The sequence below is a fragment of the Brachyistius frenatus genome, unplaced genomic scaffold (genome assembly GCF_029030835.1).
Source record: "Brachyistius frenatus isolate BFR_SWC_R1_liver_20210118 unplaced genomic scaffold, ASM2903083v1 Contig_34, whole genome shotgun sequence".
In the NCBI taxonomy this organism is placed as follows: Eukaryota; Metazoa; Chordata; class Actinopteri; family Embiotocidae; genus Brachyistius; species Brachyistius frenatus.
The window spans coordinates 2322227-2341670 of NW_027210633.1; the positions used below are offsets into that span (position 1 = coordinate 2322227).

Below are 19444 nucleotides of genomic sequence, written 5' to 3' on the forward strand. Positions count from 1 at the left end.
CTCTAAGTTCAAGACTGCAACACTTTGAGCTGCTTTGCCACAAATCCGACACGAGAACAACTGGTGTCAGTTTACAGTGCAGCCAAACAAACAAGAAGTCAATCATGAATAATTGCAAGTGAAATCTGTATACAGTAAAGGTGTGCAGTATGTCACTTACAGCTCTTTATTTAACAGCTCAGTTCATTAAACCTCCAGTAACCCATTTATCATTGAAAACTGAGCTAATGTCCAAAAAAAATGCCCAAATAGTTGTATAGATGCATTTGTAACAATAACAGCGTTGCGCTTCCTGTGGCTTCTTCTAGGCCTTCGTGACATATTGAGTTTTGACAATATATTGCTATTTTTTCAAAAAAAATGAAATAGTTTATGTCGAGTTTACCTACTACTGCAAGCTACATCTTACTATTCTGTAGGAAGGACACCACAGCTGCATCCTACTTTACCAGGAGATGTTCCCATGTTGTACATTTATGGTTTTGAATGGTAGCCCATTTTATACATCATTATTTGTCCTCACTGAAATGTTTTAAAAACTGCCGGTTTAATCAAAAGTAAATACAATTTCTACCCAACATTATTTACTAAGGCATGCTAGGAAATGCTACTGCATGAAGAGAGGGGCCAAAACCTGGCTCCTGAGCACTGTAGAAGTTAACGATGCGGAGCCACACTTCCAATTATCTGAGCTTCGCTTTCATCACGACCAATAAACTACATTAGTTACATGTACCATTATTACTAAAGGAGGCAGAGGGTTAACTGAACATGAGACACGCCGAGCCGCAGTGAGCAGGACAGCGAGAGAAGCTGCTGAGCTCCAGTTACTAGCAGATCTGAACAGCTTGTATACAACTGTATCATCAGCGAGAAAGTTATTGAACTGTATTCAATGAGGAACACACTGAATGGCTTGAAAAAAAAGTATCAAAGTGAGTTTTGATTTGGCCTTGATTTTAAAGATTAAAGCCTTCAATAAATAATCAATCCAAAAATGCTCCATTTAAAAATACAACCACTTCATAAGGGTGAAAGCAAAAATGTGTTAAAACAATTTAATTAATTGATAAATGAATAGCGGACCCTTCAGCATGCCTCACAATCACAACCGAGCGTCTTCATGAACAACAACATGTTCTGTGTAATATTTGGGCCGTATAATGGCCTGATAGTCACTGAAGTGGTATTAATGATGCATTCAGCACTTCATAATGTATTACTGGCACAGTTTACTTTTTTCATCTTCCCTAAAATAAAACCTTTATCTTTCTGTTTTGGGGCTTCATAAATCTTTATGTCTTGGTTTATTGGACGCCACGGTAACCATTACGATATAGAGGAAGTGGCGGTGGAGCCCCGATACTTAATTAATATGTATTTATCGCCCACATATGCCCTCGTAATAGCCACTTAGCTAGGCTGGTCATTTGCCCAGACGCCTCAAAATTATGACGCTTTCTCTGTACAGGAATCTCATTTTGAACTCCCAAACAGCCCGCGCTGATGATAATTACAATTGCATACATTTGAAGTGGCGACCTTCACCCAGTAAGTGTTTTGATGGATAGGCTTGAAGCTCAGGTGGACTCTTCTATTGAGCCGTTATTATGACACATTAAGCTACAGAAAGCCCCTTCTAAGAGCAGATTTACTGTTGTGAGTGTGGGATTCCCTTTGAGCAACACTCAGGGAAAATTCGGGATTCTCTTCAAGCCCTAAATTCCTTAAAGCTGCGGTGCGAGGCTGCGCCTGCGATAGTGCATCAGGACATGGAGATTACTTGGATATTATAGGTCAGCTCCTCGGGGGATTTTAGTTTAATTAAAGAGTGTACTCATTAACTCATCAGCGTTCCACCTACAGTATAGTGGCCTTTTTGTCTCACCACAATATTGTTCTGCCGAGGGATTGTGGGCCATGTAAATTAATAACCAGCGGCTGATAGCATATGATGAATTCTCCGACAAAACGCTGCTGAGTATTTCCTTTTTCATTAAACAATTAATTAGCATAACTTGACTATTTTAGTCAATTTAACTGGAGATTCCAGCTTGTTAAGACAACAAAACAAACAGAACCAGACGATATTATTCAAATATTGATCGAGGCCCGAGGCCGATCTCTGACATAACACTTTCTCAGGGAGAGAAATATTTAATATGCAGGTGGAATTAGACCTAAAGCCCCCAACAGAAACAGATTGCTTTCTATGCTGTATCTTAATTAAATTCACAGTTAGTCCGTTTCCAAACATTAATATTTCAAATACAAAATCTTTTAGATTAAACTTAAAATCAGGGCCGGCTCAGATGACCCTGATATCCCTTAGTCATGCTTTCTTTTTGTTTTCCATGCATTTGTAAGCAACATTGCCTGCCTATTAATCTATTTACTGTAACTGTAAAGTGTAATGGGACTATGCTCCATGGTGATTCTCCATTATAAATAACATTGATCAATTGAAAATAATTTGATGTCATCCATTTATAAAAAGCTGGTATCCATAATTTATGTGTAATTAATAAATCATGAACATGAAATGTGTGTGGTGAAGCGTCAATGCACATAAAGCTGCACTTTACTGTAAGAATATAAATTGTCTTTGCAGTGGCTGATGCAAACAAACAGCAGGTTTTCCCACCACTGAAGGCAAAGCGAGTCTCACTGCTTTAATTATGCAACAACGTGTCAGCGTTTCTGTTACATTTGTTACATCCGCTCCATCTTTTTGACTCCACCTTCCTCTCCACGTTTCTCCCTGCAGGGCAGTAGTCGGACACAGAGAACCGCTGCCTGATGATAGTAAAGACAATATCACCATTTTCACCCGGATCTTAGACAGGCTGCTGGATGGATATGACAACAGGCTACGCCCTGGGCTAGGAGGTAAGCAATGTTTGATAAATCACAGACGTACACCGACCAAAAATTAAAAATTAAAAAAAAAAGGTCTCGGTAAGGATCTGCAGAAAACCACTTTCGAGACAATGAAACTGTGATTTAGGCATTACAAACTGTCACAGATATTTATATCCTTTCAGCTGTTAGAAAGCAGTGTTTCTCTTTTAATAATATGTGCCTCCTTTATAATGCTGCTGTAAACAATATAAACACATCAAATCTGAAGTAAATGTGCTGCACAGGGTTCAGCAGTAAAATCTGGAGGCTTTTAATGACCCAGCATTTCACTAAATTAATTAATTTGATGGATAGAATTTGCATACTTTTCTAATTTGGCTTAATTCAGTTTCTCAGTGTAAGTAGCTTTAGTAAAAGTGGCACAACTGACACGTCTGATTGTCTAGATGAGGGACAGGAGCCTGCCGGTGCTCTGGAAACACCAGGGTGCAAGTTAGTTGAGGGTTGGCACGATGACTTGGCCCGCTTATCAACACAGTCAGCAGTTGCAGCAGCGGTGCCTGACACATACCTTATGAAGGTTATAAAGGTACTTCAAAGCCTTAAGCACACTCCCTCTGATCTTCCGTGCAGAGTGCAGACACGCGCAAGCCGCAAATAGGACTACTCGTATCTAATTTGCCGTACTTAGAAAATACAAACAAATGAGGGCTAAAAAACAGAGCCCAAGTTGTAACTCACAGGATGTTTACCACTAAACACAGGTGCATTATACTTCCTATTTGCATAGTCTAACATTATGGGAAGTGAAGTTCTATGACAAGACAAATAATCATTGCAGGTTTGATGAAATCAAATAAAATCCACTGACAGTTTCTTGCAGCTGTTATTATTGTCAGACACTAGTGCTGCTGCTGTTAAATCTTTATATATTTTCATTTTCAGTTGTAGTTTTTGGACCTCATCACTCCAAACAGTCAGCATCTACTGCTGCTCGTGGCCAGTATGAAGCATGCTAACTTACAAGATGACAGGCCGACACCGGGATCACAATGAAGTCAGGGCACTATTGTGTAGTACTATTATGGAAATGTGCCCTCCCCTCTGTGAAAGATTTTGTTCAGTCACGCCGAAATGGCAAATAAGCACATATGTCAGTGGAAATCCCGTTAATTGATGCCATTTAATCCGAATATTTGCCCCCCACGGCCAACAAACTGCATAACAGCAAGTCCACATGCTCAAGCAGGCTTTGCCATTTCTTAGCCAGCCAGCTGGAATGTCCATTTCTGCTCAGCTGCCTGCTGCTGAAGCCACGAGGGCGCCTATCGGACTGAGATCCACTAGGCTGAATGACCCGGGCTCTGTGGCAGCAGAAACCAGATGCAGGTCGTTTATGTCATATTCCGCCTCTGCACGGAGATTCACATTTCCAAGGGCGAGGAGATGATGAACCTGCACCAGTCAGGCCTCACGGTCATGATGGGCTCCTTTTTGTACAACTGTGACTGACTAAAAAAGTCCTGTATATTGCTGAATTTAAACTAAGCAGGTGTTTTCTTTCTTTTGCACCAAGTTTCTGGAATATTATCACTGAGCCAAAAGAACGGGTAAACATATAACTAAAATTATTCTGACTGATTGAAATATTACACTTTATTCAAAAGGAAATAAGAGTATTGCTTCAGAGCTGGAACATATGGTGTCGTATGGTGAATTCATGTAGTAACATGGCAGACATTAATACATTTTATTAAGGCTTAAACTGCAGATTTGTTTGAAAAGTTTAAATACTGTTTATGTTCAGTAGTCAGAAATGAAATATATGTTTTCTATATATTTATTTATTAATTAATAATATATCAATTATTTAATCGTCTAAATTTGCTGTTATACGGTTGTTGTCACTTTATCTCTCTTAATGCAGACGATCTGAAAAATAGAGCATAGGAAATTCAGGGACTGTTATTGTTATAATGCAAGAAATACCCAAAACATCCCACTATTTCTAATGTAAATCTTGTTTATGTAACAGGTGGGTTTTTTTATGTTATGAAACCTAAAATATTCAAAGTCATTTTGATTAATCCTAGGCTATTTGACAGAATGCATTGTAAAATTAGAAGTTTTGGATTAGCATCTTCCAGCAAAGACACCATACTCAGTATAACTAGCATGCTCAGTCCAAACCCTGAGCTTCGGCCTGCACAAGAACAAGATTACTAATCTTCCTCCTGTTGGCCACCTCTGTGCCACAGTGGTGCTTCTGAGAAACAGTCATGTGGGACCATCTCAGACACGCAGACTGGAGAGAAACTGAAAAACGCCATTTCATTTTATTTCCAGCAGCATCTATTAGCTCTGCCCTATGCTCTGGTGCATTGTTGCAAACAGAAACGGGGCAACTCATTCCGTTTCCCCGGCCCATGTCTGCCATGCAAACTGCTGACTTGGTGTTGTGATAATCGCAAATTTGTGAGAGCTATTTGTGTAGCAGGAATGATTAATGTGGAAGTAGATCTCCTCCTTCAGGGGGGCCCTTTGCCAAAGGATTAGAGGCTTCACCTGTGGGTGGTCGCTTAGATCTGGAACACCGTTAGCGCCGAGGATCTATTCACTTTTGGAGAAAAGCCTCATCACTCTCTGGTTGTTGCACTGCTGGGAGCAGCCATTTGTCTCGCCACAGGCCCAAGAGCCTGCTTTATACATTTGCCCTAGAGGAGCTGGTGCAGCCCACACTGAAGAGGGCAAATTTTGATCTGTCACGACTTTCACATCATGCCCTACTTAATGCCACATTGAAATGGTTTGTGACATGTTTAGAAACAGTCCTTCCACATCACCAAAGTAAGATCACATTTAAAAGTCTTGAGTTACGCCGAGTCTAACGATCAGACCGATTGCTATTACAGTATCAAGAATCATCTATAGATCAGTGTGACTAAACTAAAGCAGTTATGGAGCTCGTATTGTGACGTAATGTGCGACGATACATGGAATGATAAATACATCGGCCCTGTAGAGCAGCCTTGTAACAGTCATGCCAGATTCATACAACAATGGCCGCCATCATCATGTCTAATGTGATTATAATGTGTGTATAGAATTGTAATGGCACCAACATATGCTCATTATTTGAGTAAAAAAAATATTCACACGCTGAATGCTGAGCTGCTGGGTTTTACTCCGGAGGCAGTGCTCCCCCTCAGGGACTGCGACATGTTTTTGGGGCGGGCTAACTAAAATGATGTTGGGTCAAAAGGGATGTGTTCTCTCCAGACTTGGGCCTGGCCCAAAGCAGATTTTATGCTGCAGTGGACAGAACAAGCCTGAGCCAAACAAATGGTAGTCTCACTGAACGTTAGATTTTAAAAAAGCATCTGTGAAGTCGCTCACAGCAACATTTTCCTTCCGAGTTGAGGTTGGGGAAAGAAAAAAAAAAGAAAAAAAAAAAAAGAGGAAAAAACTCCTTGGCCGAAACCTTCCGAATGCTTTAACCAGTGCAGTCTAGCACTGATTGAGTCTACGTTTTAGGGACTGTTTAATACTGTTGGTTCAGCATTGTGGTCTCAACCCTGAAGTCGGTGGCACAACAACACGGACACGGATTTGACAAAATGACGCACAAAAACAGGTACAATCCAGATATTAAGCCGTCCAGAAGGGCACAAATTCTTCACCGAGTGCGCATAAATCTTCTTTTTTTCCCCCTTAGTTTGAAGTGTTTCTCCAACCGTTGATTACTCGGATTTTTGTTGTGAAGCAGCTTAGTTAAATGCCAACAGGCAGACTTCACCGTCATGCACACAAACAATCAGCTTAACAAAGACAGAGCTGCAGCCGAGCTGTTTGTCGACAGACTGCGCTATAATGTGTTCCGGTGCTTGTTGTCTCTTTCCTCAGAGAGTGTGACAGAAGTGAGGACAAACATCTATGTGACGAGTTTCGGGCCGGTGTCAGACACAGACATGGTGAGTAGCATTCCTCCTCCTCACTCTGATCAGAGCTGGGAATCATCAAATCTCAGCGGGCTTGAATCACTTTACTTGGAGGTACTGAGACAACATTTGTCTTTTTTAATTAGGCAACCACCTTTTCAGACTAAGAGAACGTAATTTGGACTAGATTTGAACACATTTTTAATTAACAATATTTACTGTCTAATACTGCAGCAGTGTTTCCGTACTCCCTCATTCAAAGCCTTTCAAGTCTCAAACATGTTTGTTATTCATGTTATAACTAGGTTTAGCAAATTATGAAAACCATGAAAAACTAAATAAGGTATGAAAACCAAAAGCAAACTCTTGCTTGCTTTTCTTCACATTTTCACAGGCCGACAGACTATTTGAAACCAATATTCCTGGACTGAAAGAAAACTGCTTTCTGATGAGGCGCTCCACTCTGCTTAATGCTGCTTCTACAAAGTATTTTTATTACTACTTTGCTACTGTCATATCCAACAATTCAGCTACTTCAGGAAAAACCCTTCTTTTTAACATGCAGTCTGACCTTTAAGCTACACGATAACAAAAAACCTGATATGACAATATTGTTTAGATAAGCAAGTGACAATATCTGAGTTTTTGGATTTATGAATAATTTTTAAACATTAAAAAAAAAAAAAAATCAAATAGTCTTTACAACTATCACCTGGTCTTAAAAACATATTTTTGCCTTTTTATACTGGCACCTGGTAGTATTGAATTACTATCTACAGTAGGTGGCGGTAATGTACCTAAAAGCTGTTTGCTAACCTCCATTAAGAAGAACACATTATTTCCAGGCCTGGTAAAACGTGTGTGTGGTGCTGTGAGATCAGATGCTACATTACAAACAGGAGAAACATGCAAATATTATAGAAATGTTAAAAGGTTCTGTGTGGAACTCCTTTAAAAAAAAATTTAAATAACAAAAGGAGGTGCAGTGCAAACTGTGCCAGGCAAAGTCTGCATGTCATTGGTCTACGACAGCCATTTTAGAGCGACGCACCAAGACGGTCCATCCACAGATCAACGGTCAATGACTAGCTTTGTCACAAAGTTTGCAGAGGAAACAATGGCCCTCATCTCAAAGATGACCGCTAAAGACATTCTTCCAGTCAGATTCGTCCAAGGTGAAGGATGTCCAAGTTTGATGGCATTTGTTGAGCTTGTTTATGCTGTGATTGTCTCTCTCTCTCTCCCTCTCTCCGAGTGTGTGTGGTGGAGGAGGGGGAAGGGGGCTGAATACTCAGAGTTTCCAGTGAATATTGAATAGTAATTTTGCTCAAAGTGTGCACCCTATTAGGTGATATGATCAGATTAAAAACCCATTACTAATGTGATTTGTAGCTGCTGGCCATGCAGGTTTCAGCATGCTTTGGTTCATTTCACTGTGCAGCTAAAACAGCCAAATAACCTCAGCCAAAAAAAACAACCTGTAGTGCAGTTTTAAACAGCATGTTTTGTATCATGATACATATATTACAACAACCAAACAATTTTGGATGGAAACTTTTTTAGTCAAAGTGTTCTCCTTTTAAAGAGCACGATTGTGGAGAAATTCCATCCCGAGCCCCGGATTGACCGCCTTTAAACAGCAGATGCTGGAGATGCTTTGTCTCGGGTCCTTATGGGCCATTTCGACATATTTGATCATGCAGCTCTAATTGACCGCCTTGAGCTCGGTAGTTTCTGTGCCTCAGCGCTGAGCTGGCTTGACAGACTGTATGACGTAGCAAGATTAGTGCATTTTAGAGAACTTTGAGTGGCTTGGTCTTATTAGAGAGCTGCTTCACACTGTTCGATGGCTCCGCGCCGAGCTTCTCTGGAATAGCTCGTGTTCAGGCTGTCAGACTCAGACTTCACATTCAGTCGATGAGTATCTCCTGAGGATCTCAGACTTATGTGAAGACAGTGGATGGTAGAAGTCTTTATTTCATTCATGGTATATAACACTTGTACTTTTGGTCAAGTAGTAACCATATGGTACACAATCAGTGTGTTTGTATAGTTTCCCAGCCGTTTGCACATGAACACAGCAGGCATCGCACTTTAGTTAGCAGTAGTTTTCAATAATTTATTAAGTTTACCTTGCACATCAACTCCTCAAAATTTCTTGAGCCACAAAACCTTTTTCCATACAGCTCTGGGTGACATGTATCATTTCAATCAGGAGAGACTCGATCTGAATGAACAAATACCGATTATAGGCCATGTTGAAGAAGAAGAAGAGAAATGTGAAGGACGTGCAAGTCTTCAGATATGGCGCTGATCGAATGAATTCACTGCAATGTAAATAGAGATCACAGCCTTTAGTCATTACATAGAACTGACATAATAGGGAGGAACCCAACAATTCAACAATTCCCACGTGTGACATTTGGAAGGAAAAATCTCCCTACTAACATGAAGAAAAACATCTCGCATGATCAGGAAAATACTCTGTCCTTTAATGAAAAAAAAAAAAAAAAAAAACTCTTAACTGGGAGAAAACATCTGGCATGAGAAGGGAAACATTCCCTTTGACGAGGAAGAAAACTTCCATGATTGGCAGGGGAAAAAAACTCTTAACAGGAAGAAAACATTTTGCCCCTTATAGATATGTAATATTGGGTGCTCAATGAATAAAGGACTAAGTAAAATATTTGTTTAATAGGGGTGTCTTTAACTACTTACAGGAATTGTGAAAATCTGATGACATTTTAGTTCATATTTATGCAAAAATAATTCTAAAGGGTTCTTAAATCTTTCAAGTATCACTGTACTTGATCTTGAGAGCTCCTGCTTTTTCTGTCAGAATCTGTTGCATGCATGTTTTAAATAACAAACATCCCACAGTTGACTTCCACCTTGATGACAGCCGATTCCTGCCATCGTAGAGAGACAATATGTGAAACGCAGTACGTTGAGCCTACTTCGTTAGGAGAGTGTTCGTTCTCTTACTTTATTACAATAGACAGTACTTCATCTTTTTCAGCACATATCACCTTTGGGGCCTCGCAGAGCTCAATTCCAGATCCAATCTTTTATTCTCTTCGCATGCTCCACTTGGCAGCAACATAAATCAAGGGAAAACAGCATGGGACGCAGAAACCCGCTTGTAGTAATGTTTTGGTCAGCGCCACAGTTAGTCAGGTCAGCGCGGGGGTTTTCTGTCTGCTGTCAAAGGCAAAACACCTGCTGCCAGCACACAACCGCACCTCCGTCCTGTAATCAATGAATGTAAAGTAGCAGCTAAGGTTTGGACTGTTCCTAGATGGGGAAGCATAACATCAACATATTGAATATTTTAAATTTCTGCATTGCCGTGTCTGTTTCAGATCATTACCCAGGCAAGCCTCATACAGTCCCGCAGGCTACACAGAGCATTCTCACTCTGTACTCACATGAAGACTGCATAAAGGCGTCACGTATTTCCTTTCAACATTTTCCACAGTTTCCTCTCAAAGATGATCAGGGTTTAGCGGTCAGCAGGCATCACACGATGGAACAGACGGCAGGTGTCAAGACTCTAAATGTATGCACGGCAATGTGTATAGTACATACTTGTTTTTATCTTTTTCACCTGTGATATAGCATTTAAAGTACAGTATAAAGCAGAATCTCTTTTCCTTCACCTTTACATCTTACTTTTCACCTTTATCAGATTACATTTTTCATTGATTAGAATACATTACAAAGGTGCAGCCAGACACTATTACATGTAATCATCTAAATATGCTTAAATATTATGCACCAAAATTACATAAACATCTGTGCCAAACTTTGGAGACGGTTTGTTTTCACTCGCACTCCAATTATTTCCTCCTCCTCCTCCTCCACACAAGCTAGAAATCGTTGCAGAGCTATTGTATGGGATTGCATGAGTAAAATGTTGGTCACAGATCAGCTCTAGGAGCTCTGGGATCCTTTAAGCAGAAGAGGGAACGAGAGGACAAGACCATAGATTATACAGTACAATGAGCAAATGTAGGCTGCACTAAATAAGTCGGTCTTGGCTCTGGACTTTAATAATGAGCCATCTGAATTGCTGAAATTGGTGACCGTTTCAAAATAGGGAGGGCACCCTCTGAGAGTGAGTGGGTGGGAGGGTGGCTCCATTTTTCTTTAGAGAATAACAAGCAGTGTTGCATGTGGCGAGCAGGGAGCTGGACCAGGTTTACAGATAAGGCAAAAATGTGGTGTACAAGGGCAAGTTATTTATGTGGTTGTACATTTGGGCTTTGAAGACACTCGGAGTTCGGGGCACTCTGAGCCAATGAAGGGATATCTACAGTAGGTCCGGGTCATGCGATCGCGTTTTCTGGATCATGAGTTTCCAGGCTACGGAAATGAATAAGTGTGGAGCTGGACAGTTGAGCACTGCAGTAAACCGTTCTGGGAAACAAAAGCTTGGAACAGTTTTCTAGGTCAGCTAAAGGAGAGGAAATGGTTAATCCTGGAGGTATTTCAGAGGTGGAAAGGAGCTTTTTAAGATATTTCCTTGATGTGTTCACCAAAGGAAAGTTCTGTTTAAAGACAATTCATCAGAGTTTAAACAGATTAATCTGAGGCAGCTATCTAGTCATTAAAACAAAAAGGAGAACCGGCTGTATGCTGCTGAGGACATAACCATATCCTTTCATTTAGACTATATCTTGTTATCATGCATCACTTATTTGTAAAAGCTAGTTTCATTTAATGAAGCCATGTAATAATCCTTATAAACCGGTGCTCCATCTCAAAATAATACACTGCACCATCCACTGGTTCTGATGCAATACGGGAACCTCAACCCACAATCACCCCTCAGAGTTGAATATCTGAGCTCACAACTAGAAACATAGGCTTTTATGTCAGTGTAGAAATGTAAGCAAATTAGTGCAAAAAAGTTTATACGCGTTAATTTTTATCAGCTATCACTGCAACACTGTAAAGGGCAATCCAAGGCTTGTGTTATATATTTAATTAGATTTATACTGTAAAAGGTTAGAGGATGGTTGATGGAGGTTTTACTAAAAGTATCAGCATATTTTTGGTTTTGGGGTTCTTGAGAAAGTACATGCACACTAAGGTCTTAAGTTTGTAATAAAATACCAAATCACCTAAACCCAGTGGCGCATGGTAGTTGTGCTACTAGTCTTTGGAAAAACAGCATATGCTAAAATATTTATGGTGCATTCACCAGTTTAACTGCAGACGACCTCAAATTAAAAAAAAAATCTGTAAAACTACTATTCGTTAGTCACTAGAACCTATTTGGCCATTTTTCAAAGACCTCACTCCCACTTAACCCAGCAGGTATACATGAAGAGAAGGAGACTCAGTATCACTTTCAACTCGGATTGAACAAATGCTATCGACCTTGGGAAAAAAAACTAATGAGAATCATGTCTTTAGCTATCATCTTCTTTAATGTCAATCCACCATATGAAATACAGATGAATCGAAAAACCGTTTCTCACAGTCCCACTGTGTGCAAACAAAAAGACAAAACAAGAAATGCATAAATATGCAACAATAAAACATATGTTGTGGGTCTAACACGTCTAACATTGAACTTACTTCGTCTGGTGACAGAGCTAGACACTGTGGCTTCGCTCTCAAATCCCTGTGCATGTAGTTGTGGTAGATTTATGATATGATCACTTTGCACTCTAACTTAGTTTAATTTTCCTTTTTTTCCCCTTTGTTGAGTTCCACACTGAACTTTTTGATGGTTGTAGCAGTTGTTGCAGTAGTTTTTACATGTTTCTCCACTTTGTCCAGTAGCATCTAACCTCACAGAGCCACACATTTCACCAGGGCCTGCTAAGTAACACTGTGTGTACCGTATTTCATGCCAATCAATCCATTGTTTTTTTGGGACATTTTATGAGAAAACCACTGATATCAACCGTAACGATGGCGCCGGAGGCAAAGTCAAAGGATTATAATGGGCGATAGGATTCATCATCTGGGAACCATAAATGTGTGTTTAAAGTATTGTTCCAATCCATCTTGTAGATTTACAGATAATTCACATTTTCACAGGCTGGTGACATCAGATGAGAGTCAGGAAAAAAGTTCATTAGGTTTTATCCTATGGGGGAAATGGCTGTCTACCAAATTTCATGGCAATCCCTTCAATTGTTAGAGATATTTTAGTGTGGACCAAAGCATTTAACTGGCGGACATTACCGTCCCTAGAGTCATAGTGTTAGCACGGCTGAAAATGTAGAGCTTAAATGCTTTGAGAAATTCTTTGAGATGTTTCTGAGACGGAGCACACTCTATACCCTAGGCATCTCATACTTTATGTTGTGTGTGTTATGTGGTCCAATTACCCATCTCCGTAACATCAAGTGTCCCAGAAATGTCTGTTTCTCGCTCACCCTGAGGGCCACTTGTTCAGTCTTCACTTTTACCCCAATACGCCACATCTGCCTTTACTGTCCCATATCGCAACAGGCGGGAGACTCACTGCGTAATCACCATGAAACGCAAATATTAGGCCAATAACAAGGCACGTTGTTCAGAGTCGCGTCCGACCACAGAAAATCTCTGCAGTTTGTCACACCAAGACCCAGAATGTAGGTTATGATCTCGATGCTGATCTCTGCTAATGAGGTGGGTGTGTTTCTCGACTTCAACCCTCCCCCTTTCTCACTTCCTCCGACTGATTTTTCCTCTGTCTTTTGTTTCCATCCTCCTCCTTCCCTCTCAGCAAGTCGAAGGAGTCACATCTCATTCACATGCATGCGGTGTCGCAGCACATGTACCTGTTTCATGGTGGGATTTGACAGGCCCTGCGATGATTAAATGGAAAGCGATTTAGGTTGTCACATGTACTGCGTTGAAGCTTACTTTGACAGAGACGTCAGTGATGGTCTGATCTCGTCAGAGCGGCACAATTTCTCGGGGTAAACATTTCGGGCATATCTGAGATTTTCAGCACATATCCGGATGATTAAAATTCAGTAAACTCAAACTCCAAAATGCCTGATCAGTTCAAGGTCTTGATGGAACAGACCTTGAACTGTTTTTGTGTTACTAAAAATTTTAAGGTGAACTCCTGGATTTTATATCAATCATGTTGTCCTTGTTCAAAGACTCACAAGCCCAATTAAGGCCCTTTTTCAGAGCACGCACAGAATTTAAATTTGTCTACCCAGAACCTTTCCGAAAAGGCTGTACTCTTAAAATAGGGCTTAATTTTTTTTTTGTGCTCACCATACAGGTCATTGTGTTCCCCAGCGTCATCATATGATTCATGTGCAGGAACAAGCTGAAAGCAGAGCAGGCACCGTGGTTTTGCTCCCTAAAACACTATATGTTTGTGAAAATGGCAGCTAGGTAGGTAGGTATTTACTTTATTAATCCCCGAGGGGAAATTTTTTTAAGTAACCAGATTTGATGACCTCAGTGCCCTACAATCATTCAGCAATCATAGGGCAGAAGGGGCTTGACTTTTGCTGATTAGGAGTAAACTACTGTAATGGCCCTGATTACAACAGTTTATTTGTCTGACTCCAGAGAAGATTACTCAAGGGCAATCATGATGATGACAACAAATACAGTTGAGCAAACTGTAGATTTAGGCATTCTTCACTGATGCAGACTCATCTCTTCTCTTGTTTAAATATTTAAACAAAGATTACACAAGACCCGAGGTGCTTTGTTTTCTATATATTTAATAGAAATCATAATCATTCAGAGCTAAAGTGTCTTTGCAGCCTTAGACTCACTACAAGCAGGACACAAGATGTAAACCCCGGTATGTCGTATTTTGGATTCGTATGCAAATTTAGTGCACTATAAGAATTGAGCACTTGTTCTTGTAGCTCGAGACACAATCCACGCTTCCTTCAAAATGTATCCATCATTTTTTAGGCAATATAGTCACACATGACACATATTGTTCCTCCATACTTTACCCAAAATTAATTATTGTTTACTTCTCTGAGATGCGACTCAAATAAATGAAAAGAATGAGTTCACCATTACAACATGTGGAACAACATGTACGTGTGTGAACTGCAGCACCGTGAAGTGCTAAAAAATGTTTACGCCTCAGAGCAGCGGAAGCCTGTGAACTCGGAAGATAATTGGAGTTGGTATGGGATTCACAGCTCATCACGAGTCTCTCACAGGTTACATTCCCAGCAGGGAAAGGTGAACGGCATACGAGAAATGAAGCGAGAGAGGATAATTGACAACGGGAGAGTAAGAAGGACTTGTAATTAAGACATTAATCAAGTCTCTGACTGATCATTACAATGCCCAGAGAGTGAGATCCACAAGAGCCCGGTCCAATAGAAATGCAACCTACAGGATGTCATCTGTATCATTACCACACCAGCGAACTGCACTGTTATCTCTGGCCTGCTGTGTATTGTCAAAAAAGAGACATCATAGCATACATCACACATAACATTTCTGCATAATAAATTGGGGAAACGGCTCCCTTGCACAATGTAATATCTTGTCAGAGGCACCAAATGAAACCTGTCAAACCAGGCTGCTAATCTCCATCAACAAAATGTGTACATCAAGATGTAGCCAAGAACATTGGACTATAGGTACAGTATGTGCCATGTATTTTCTTTTTTCTTACATTTATTTTTAAAAAGAACAAAACTGTGGGGCTTCTGAGGCGGCTGATAAGAGTGTGATTTGATGACTCACCAAAACCCAAGAAAAAGGGTTGCACATTTAAAACCACATGAGATCCGATGACTGAAATAAGCCGTAAATGTCCACAGCCTCTGAGAAAAACCAAATTAAAGCTAAAGCGTGATGACAGTATTAAAATTGGATGTACTAACTAAATGTTTAGAATTTAATGAACTCATTAATTCAAGATAAAAGGCTGCATTAATATTCTATCAGATATTAGACACAACCTTCCTGCCATTGTCAGCCAGCCAGACACTATGTCATTTTTTAACATCTAGACTCATTTAGCCCAGTCTAGTGTACATCCTACCTTAACTGCCACCTGATCAGCCGTTCCAATCATTGAACTCATTTCCTTTCATCCTCATCATTTCCAGACCAGCGATTGGCTGGCTCTCTCCACTGTGACTCACATTCACACATGAGCAAAGGAGACATTTCTTTGTGCGAGTGTGACATGCTTGTTCTTTGTCTTAATCCCTAGATTTCATCTGTTTGTAAGTCCTTTTCCACAGAAGCTCTGCAGTGACAATCTTACAGTATTTACTCAGTGTTCAGTAATTAATCTCCACTAGACATTAGAGACATATTTAGTTATGGCATATACAAGGCATATGTGCAGTGATTTCTAAATCATTACAAAACATGTAAATAAACAGATTGTCTGACCCAATTCATTCCAATTCATTAGGCTCTGCTGATGACAAAAAAAAAACAAAAAAAAAAGGTGTCAAAATATAGTATATGAAAGCATACTGGACGTGCATCCAACAAGCTGTTACTGTTTTCATGCCTTACAGGGCTGTAGTCAAATACCAGCCTGGTATTACCAGACCCAAATTCACTTTGTTAATAGATAGGGTCCGGCCACGCTCAATCGGCGATTGATCGTTGCAGCCTAATGGGCGAAGACCTCGGGTTCTTTTTGAAACTATTGGATCTTTTAATCAGACCCTCCCCCAGTGTGAGCAGAGTGCAACGCCAGGTCAGTAAAAGATGATTGCAGATTTTTTGTTTTGTAATTTAGCCATTGCTCTTCCTCTGGTTTCATTTCCTTGATATTTTCTAGACGGTAGAGCTCTACCATCACCATCACCACTGTTGGAACTACATTTAGAAACAGACGCTCGACTTCAACATCATCACACTTAGCCACGCCCACTGATAACTGATTGGCCCGCCCTTCAGAGTGAACCTCCATGCAAACAGGGTTTTCCAACAATAATCACAGCAAGTATTTAAGGTTTAACTAATGGGTGGGCGGAGACAGGAAAATTTGTAACTAAACCTGTATATGAAGGACATTTATTGTAAAATGTATGGAGATGGTTGTTAATCCACTGACAGAAATAAATGATTAAAAAAAAATATGAGTTTTGGACCACTAAACTGTTTAGCTACACATGGAAGAGGTAGATGGCAACAGATTAATGTGAATTTGTGTGAAAATATCTGGCTATTCTGTCCTTCTTCTATATATCTATCTTGGTCCACCAGCTAATTACAATCTGCCAAGCAGGAAGTGAGCTTTGTAGCTGGAAATTGCTGCCTGCTGCATCTGGGAACAACTGCGGGCGACTACAGTTGATAATTCTTTGTGAGTTTGTGACTCTTAGTGATACAAAGTCATTAGATTTCTTGTTAATCCAACACTATTGATTATAGCGCCTTCAGCTCATTTATGAACCATTCAGAGGTGTTTTGTTAACTGCCTTCATAAATTCTAGTCTTATTTTTTGTTATTGTTGCTGCTTAACATTTAAACAAATCAAGACATTAAGTGATAATTCAAACTAATTATAGCCCTAAATAATTACATCAGATAGTCCTAAACAGTTTCTGTCCAGTCGCCCAGTTTAGTATTTCCTTCCATTTAATTATAAACATTAATAATGAACACAATCTGGGCAAATATAAATGTTTAAACAGTTGCAGAGTAGTTGAATTTGTAGGGTGTCTAAATGACCCACTACTGTAAAACACGTGCAGATTATCTGCAATGTCTACTTCTAATCCATCCAAGGACCGCTGTGGCAGGTCCTCCCATCGCTACGCCGCTTTTTATTGAAAGCAAGATGCTAGAAAAATGATGTATAGGCATTTAAAAAGGATCTTTATATTAAGCGTGACGAGTCGTACTGTATTCATGAATTTATCTGCAACACGGGTGACATATATGTCTTTCAAAATGTCATTTAAATTACAGTTGTTTGCTACAGTAAATCCATTCATGATTTTCACAGCTATATAAAAAGAAAAACGGAGGCATTTGAAAGCGGCTGTTGGTAGAAGCTCCGCTTCGTCTCCTCTGTCAAGGAGAAATCAATCACTCAGTCCCTGGAGGAACACCAGCTGGCATCTGAACCGATCGTGCCATTTGGCCATGCGCGGAGATTGACTATACTTTTCCTCATTGCCGTCTCTCAATCTTCAAATTAATTCCCTGTGTTTACAGGAGATTTCTGTCCAAAAGAAACAAACAAATGATGGCTTCACCCCAGCTGGGCCCAGCGCACCATTGTCTGTTTAATCATGACTGGATGCTTAACACTGATTGTGGCGAGATTTGGCTTCTGGTGAAGAAAAGACTAAAGGACGTAACATGAGTGTGACTGTGGTAATGGAGCTTTAAACAGTCTTTCTGGGCCAAGATTGGGCAAACTTTGTTGGGAGTGTTGCTGCACAATTTTGGTCAAAGATGCTTAGGACACGGAGCAATAAATCACATTGGAGTGTGTGTCCTAGTGTCCGTGTGTGTGTCATCAGTCTTTCTAGTGACCTGGTGAGTCCTTTGTTGTCTGTAATCGCCATTTAATTCATGACCAGGCCAGATGTGATATAATTAATGCGAAACAGATGAATGACTTTTTGAACTCAGATGTGGTTGACATTACTGAGCTCAGACTGCTACTGAATAAAAAATATAACTCGATAGTTGGGGAATAAAATTGGTTGAGGGAAACGTGTTGTGGCTTTTATGCATCTGTGAAGCTCTCTGTTGGCTTTATTAAGAGTGCTGCTGTGAGGACAGATGCAGTGCAATTGTTTCATAGTGCTGTAGCTATGCGGGCCATAGGGAGGTCAATCACATCAATTAACAGACGTCCATTTGCACTGCTTAGCAGGGCCCTGTTGATGTGTTGAGAGGAGGTTGTACACCCCTCCCGCTGAGCATGAGGACTTCCTGTTGTTAAAGCCACTGAGAAAGGACTTTATCAGCTTTTCACCCAGGGAGCAGCCAGTTACAGCTCACTGGTGAGCGCCACTGTACACAAGCCCTTTCACCGTATAAGCAAAAACCACAAATTAGCGAGACACACACGTCACGCTTTCATTGATCACCAATAATGTGAGCCGTTACGTTAGATGGCACAGCGTCCCTCCATCTCGCTGTGTTGTAAACGGCTGCTTTCCGTTTGCTCAGCCGCTGCACACAGCTGGTGAGGGGAGGCTGTTGCTATGAAACGGAGTCCTATTGAATGAATCATGTGAAATAAATTCATTTCGACTGGCTACTTCCTGCGTTGGTTTTATTCTATTTAGTTTTTCAACTGTTGGTGACGACGCAGAAAGACTCGAGTGCACATTAATAAAACATGAAACAGATGTATTACAAGGTTTCTCGCTGAAGCTCATTTGCGTCTCGGTCCATTGTTGGGCTTTCAAGTGTGAAAGAAACACATTGTGAACAGAGTCGTGATTACATGATGCATAAATACATGACTTTAAAAAAAGCCCAACATATTCTACTTCAACTGGTACAGCTCACGTGTTTTTGTTGATAGAACATACACGTGTTGGCCCCTTTACATGTGTTGTTGTTTTTATATCCTTATTAATTCAGGGAATTCATGAATGCTATTGATTACATGAGCACTTTTGATGCTTTGACAAGTCAATATGACTGCAGGAACCAATGCCATGTCCCAGACATAGACTGTATATAAAAGTGGACATAGAATATG

The 19444-nt window shown here is 40.3% G+C and overlaps 1 protein-coding gene across 2 annotated transcripts in view; it reads left to right on the top strand.

The window, feature by feature from the left end:
- gabra3 (gamma-aminobutyric acid type A receptor subunit alpha3) overlaps positions 1–19444 on the top strand; it is a 95836-nt gene that overhangs the window by 51303 nt on the left and 25089 nt on the right. For both annotated transcript variants that reach the window (XM_069700637.1, XM_069700638.1), the window contains exons 3-4: positions 2768–2889; positions 6766–6833. In XM_069700637.1, the coding sequence (XP_069556738.1) occupies positions 2768–2889; positions 6766–6833 (190 nt within the window). The remainder of the gene's footprint in view (positions 1–2767; positions 2890–6765; positions 6834–19444) is intronic.